The 5,784-nt window shown below is 35.1% G+C and overlaps 1 protein-coding gene across 1 annotated transcript in view; it reads left to right on the forward strand.

The window, feature by feature from the left end:
- The first annotated feature begins 404 nt into the window (after positions 1 to 404).
- The window catches only part of KATNBL1 (katanin p80 subunit B-like 1), a 14,203-nt gene continuing 8,823 nt past the window's right edge, over positions 405 to 5,784 (forward strand). Inside the window, exons 1-3 of the mRNA XM_010844170.1 lie at positions 405 to 1,407; positions 2,322 to 2,362; positions 3,749 to 4,028. Coding sequence (XP_010842472.1) covers positions 1,291 to 1,407; positions 2,322 to 2,362; positions 3,749 to 4,028 — 438 coding nt within the window. The 5' untranslated portion in view covers positions 405 to 1,290. The remainder of the gene's footprint in view (positions 1,408 to 2,321; positions 2,363 to 3,748; positions 4,029 to 5,784) is intronic.

Consider the following 5,784-nt stretch of genomic DNA (forward strand, 5'->3'; position numbering starts at 1 on the left):
TTGATTTAGCATAGTTCTTAAGGGCCCTAGGATTTGGGGAATGGTAAATGAGCATTGTCTTCAGCTTAAAGTCATCAAACACGTTAGCCGCTAACAAGACAGCCAAACTGTCCTTTGAAATTTTGAAGATAAGGTTTGACTTCTCTCCTAGCTATAAAAGTCCTAGATGGCATCTTCTTCCAACAGAAGGCTGTTTCATCTCCATAGAAAAATCTGTCATTTAGTATAGCCAATTAGCTAGATCCTTCTGGATAACTTGCTGTAGTTCTGCAACAGCACTTACTGCTTCGCCTTGCACTTCTGTGTCAGAGAGATGACTTTTTCCCTTCAGTTCAGTTCAGTTCAGTCGCTCAGTCGTGTCCAACTCTTTGCAACCATGAATTAACCTCTGCTAGCTTCAAACTTTTCTTCTGGATTTTTTACCTCTCAGCATTTAAAGAATTAAAAAGAGTTAGGACCCTGCTCTGGAATACGTTTTGGCCTAAAGGAATATTGTGGCTAGTTTGAACTTCTATTCAGGTCACTAAAACTTTTTCATATCAGCAATGAAGCTGTTTCACTTTACCATTCATGTGTTCACTGGAATGATACTTTTTATTTCCTTCAAGAACTTTTCTTTTCTATTCACAGCTTAATTGACTGGTGCACATGGCCTGGCTTTTAGTCTTCTTACTTTTTGACATGCCCTCCTTACTATGGTTTATCATTTCTAGCTTTTGATTTAAGGGGAGAGACTTGTGACTCTTCCTTTCACTTGAACACTTAGAGGCCATGGTAGGGTTGTTCATTAACCAATTTCAATATTGTTGTGCCTTAGGGAATAGGGAGAGAGATGGGACTTGCTGGTCAGTGGAGCAGTCAGAGCACACTCATTTATCAATTAAGTTTATTACCTTATATGGACACATCTTGTTGCTCAAAAACAATTACAGTAGTAGCATCAAAGAGCCCTAATCACAGAACATTGTAACAAATATGGAGAGGTATGAAATATTGTGAGAATTACCAAAATATAACACAGACACGAAGTTAACAAAATGCTGGACAAATGGTGCCAATGGACTTCCTTGATGGAAGGTTCCCACAGATTTTGAATTTGTTTAAAAAAAAAAGTCTGTGAAGTGCAATAAATTGAGGTATGCCTTTATGTCCTCTGCTGTACTTGTAAGCCTCTTTTATGCAGCATAGAGCTGTTCTATTTTTATGTGTGCTAAGGAAAAGATTAGGCTCTTTTGCTTTTTGTATTTTCTGTTTATTATTTTTATTTTTTGTCTAGGTATTTAAGAGATTATGGCATCTGAAACCCACAATGTTAAAAAACGCAACTTTTGTAATCATACTGAGGATCATTCCATTGATCTTCCTAGAAAAAGGATCTCTAATTTCACTAATAAGAACATGAAGGAGGTAAGTCCATGGTTTCTAGAATTAAGACAGTATCTCAGTCTGTTTAGATAGCCACAGCATTATACCAGAGACTGGGTGGCTCATAAACAACAGAAATTTATTTCTCACTGTTTTAGGGGCTGAGAAGTCCAAAATCATGGCCATAGCAGAGTTGGTATCCAATTAGTGTCTACTTCCTGATTCATAGATAGCTGTCATCTACCTCCTCACATGGTGGAAGGAGGGAGAGCAAATTCTCTACTCTCTTTTATAAGGACACAAATCCTGTTCATGGATTTTTACCCTCATGAGCTAATCACCTCCTGAAAGCCCTCCCTCTTAATACCATCACTCTGGGGAGGGGGTGATTTAGGGTTTGAACATAGGAATTTCAGGGAAACACAGTCATTCAGTTTGATACAGTTTAAACAGTTAAATCTATGGGTAGTTCTGAGTAAATGGGAGGGTGATAGTTTTGTTTAATCTGCCAAAATTAGGTAGAATTAATAAAAAATTGAAATCTGTTTATATTCCAAAATCTAAAAACTTTTTGGCCACTATATTGTTTCGATATGATACAATTTAAATATTTTAATTTTATAGGAATCACAGAAGTGCTTTTTGTTCACCATTGCAAGGCTCGTTAGCAATGATATAATTTCTTAAAACCATATTAAAACTCAACCCATTTATTTAGCACCCTGCATATCTAATATATGACTAGTAGCATGGAAACTAGTCAAACAGATATGTTGCATTGTCAAAAATACATACAGTGTTGTTGTAACTAATAATTGAAAGTACAGCATCAGTACAGTAAATAGCTTTATCTGAAAAGTTTAACTTGAATTTCACACTTGTTGACATCAATCACGAAGTTTACATAGCTTGGTTAAATAACTTAAATATGCTGCAACTCTACGTGTGTTTTTCAGGTTAAGAAATCTCCAAAACAGTTGGCTACTTACATAACTAGGTAAGAACTTCTTTGAAATTTGTGGGAAACAGCAAATATTGAAAGCTGGATAAGAGTGAAAATAGGAGAAAAAAATACTGTGTTTTAGTATGATAATTTATTGTCAAGCAACTCCTTTGTGCCAAACACTGTGCTAAACATATCAGTATAAGATAGATGGGTACCATTACCCTAAACAAGTGATGAGTTAAAAAAAAAAAAAAAAAAAGATTTTGGCTCTCTTTAGGGTTATACACCCAGAAGGTGGTAAAAACAGCATTTACTTTCAGGTATACTGAACTCCAAAGGCACTTTCCATTAAACCACTGGTTCTCAAAGTATGATCTGGGACCCTGGAGGTCCCTAAAGCCCTTTCAAGGAGTATATGACATCAAAACTATCTTCATAACAATGCATGTGTTAAGTCGCTTCAGTCATGTCCCTATGACTCTTTGTGACCCTATGGAGTATCGCTTGCCAGGCTCCTCTGTCCATGGGATTCTCCAGGCAAGAGTACTGGAGTGGGTTGCCATTTCCTCCTCCAGGGAAAAATACTAAGACATTATTAACCTTCATTTTCAGTCTGTTCCAGGTGTACAGTAGAGTTTTCCAGAGGCTACATGATGTAAGATGTTGAATCCAGAAACAGATATGAGGATCCAGCTGTTTTCTGTTAAACCAGATATTAGAGATTTTACACAAATCCAAAACAGTGCCATTCTTCTCACTGTATTTTTTGTTTTAGAAAATAAAGGATTTTTTAAAATAGTCTATATAATATGTAATGAGTTTATCTTTTTTTAATTAACAAATTTTATGTTTTAATTTCTGATTCATCAAATATCAGTAGATATTGCTCACAAAAAAATTTTTTGAGACCTCAGTAATTTGAGTGCAAAGCATCCTGAGGCCAAAACATTTGAGAGCCACTCTACTAAACCATGAGATGTGCTCTCTATTGTTTTATCTTATTCAAATTAAATATATTTTGGCTTAATCAAAATAAGTGTTCTCTTTTATATTAAAGTGTATGTTCAGACCTGCATGATTCAAACTTGCATAATTACTGTGTCACCTTGTTAGAAAAAGATTAGGTGAAAAGAAATTGTTTTAATTTTCATACTTTGTGAATGCCTTGTAACGTTACATTTTAAAAGCATCTAGTTATTATGATGCTTCCTTTTCTTTTGGTACAAAGTATCATCCTTTTCATTGCTTTTCAGATAGTTTGTAATTTCCCTTTTATTTTGCTCTTCAATCTAAGACTTAAGATTTTTAAAAATTATTCTGCTTCTAATTTTAGTAGATAGTGATCACAGAATGTGGCCTACTAAGTCTGTGTCTTAAAAACTTTTAAAGCTTTTCATATGATTATCTATCATTTAAGAAAATCAATTCTTTTTACAGAACAGTTGGACAAGCTGTGAAAAGCCCAGATAAACTACGTAAGGTGATCTATAGAAGAAAGAAAGTTCATCATCCTATTCAAAATCCTTGTTACAGAAAAAAGCAGTCCCCTAAAAGTGGGGGCTGTGTCATGGCAAATAAAGAAAATGAACTGGCTTGTGCAGGCCACCTCCCTGAAAAATTACGGCATGATAGCCGAACATATTTGATTAACACCAGTGATTCTGGTTCTTCACAGACAGAAAGCCCATCATCAAAATATAGTGGCTTTTTTTCTGAGGTAAGTCATTTATATAAACTTAACTTTTTTTTTCAATTATTGACTTTTTCCTTCCTATAGTCTACTAGTAAAATAATTCACTGTTTATTGAATTCAGACTATTTGAGAGATTTTAACTCCCTGCAACAGTTTTCTAAATTAACCAAATTTGAATCTGTTGTTTATTCTGTTTTTCTAAGTTAGGGATATCTGAGATGGAATGAAATGATTGACAAGCTGCTATAAATTTCCAGAATGACAAGTTAGCCAGTAGAGATTTAAAGAAAGGGAAGAGATCATAAATCTTGCATAAAAAGTGGACCACGGAGCCAGTTATCCAGACATATTTTGCTGGGCTGTCAAAATTGCCATTGGAAACTTTGTTTAGGCAAACTGCTTAGTTTTGCTGCTCTTCTGGCTCAGGCAAAGTTAGTTGTTTGAACAGGCTTATGGGAATTGTTTTGGGTAATAGAAACATTCTAAAATTGGACTGTGGTGATAGTTGCACAACTCCATACATAAATTTATTTAAAATCTTTGAATTACTTACTTTCAATATGTGAGTTTTATGGTATGTAAATTATAACTCAGGAAAACAAATTTTAAAAAATGATCATTTGAAAGAATGATTTGATGAAAAATTTATAAACACATAAGTTTAAAATAATTATTACATTTATTGTATATGTTGTAGAAAATAAACCTAAAGGAAACAATTATCCATAAACTCAACATCTATAGATAGCAGTGTTAAATTTTTGATGTATCTTTTCATATTATACATATTGTTTGATAACTTGGTTTTTATTATATAAAATTTAATAAATTTTAATGTTTTTCCATGTAATTAGATAACATTTGTACAGTTTTCCATTCTAGTTTTGCTGAGATATAATTGACATACAGCATTTGGTATGCACTTAATTATTTGAGATAAATATGTCATGAAATGATCACCACATTAAGTTTAGCAAACATCATGTATAGATACAAAATTTTAGAAATGGAAAAAGAATTTTTTTCCTTGTGATGAGATCTCTTAGGATTTGCTCTCTTAACAGCTTTTATATATAACACTCAGCAGTGTTCATTGTAGTTACCAAATTATACATTACATTGCCTAGTACTTGCAGCTAGAAGTTTGTACCTTTGACTGTCTTCATGCAGTTCCCCCTCAACCACTCATGCATGCCTCTGGTAATCAGAAATCTGATCTTTTTCTGTGAGTTTATTTGTTTATGAGTTCAGTTCAGTTTCTCAGTCGTGTCTGACTCTTTGTGGCCCTATGGACCGCAAAGGAGAGAAAAGGACCCCAGGGAGACCCCAGGCCTCTCTGTCCATCACCAACTCCCGGAGTTCACGCAAACTCATGTCCATCGAGTCGGTGATGCCATCCAGCCATCTCATCTTCTGTTGTCCCCTTCTCTTCCTGCCCCCAGTCCCTTCCAGCATCAGGGTCTTTTCCAGTGAGTCAGCTCTTCGCATGAGGTGGCCAAAGTATTGGAGTTTCAGCCTCAGCATCAGTCCTTCCAGTGAACACCCAGGACTGGTCTCCTTTAGGATGGACTGGTTGGATCTCCTTGCAGTCCAAGGGACTCTCAAGAGTCTTCTCCAACACCACAGTTCAAAAGCATCAATTCTTCGGCACATGACTACTGGAAAAACCATAACCTTGACTAGATGGACCTTTGTTGACAAAGTAATGTCTCTGCCTTTTAATATGCTGTCTAGGTTGATCATAACTTTCCTTCCAAGGAGTAAGCATCTTTTAATTTCA

The sequence above is a fragment of the Bison bison genome, unplaced genomic scaffold, assembly GCF_000754665.1.
Source record: "Bison bison bison isolate TAMUID 2011002044 unplaced genomic scaffold, Bison_UMD1.0 scf7180017864197, whole genome shotgun sequence".
NCBI lineage: Eukaryota > Metazoa > Chordata > Mammalia > Artiodactyla > Bovidae > Bison > Bison bison.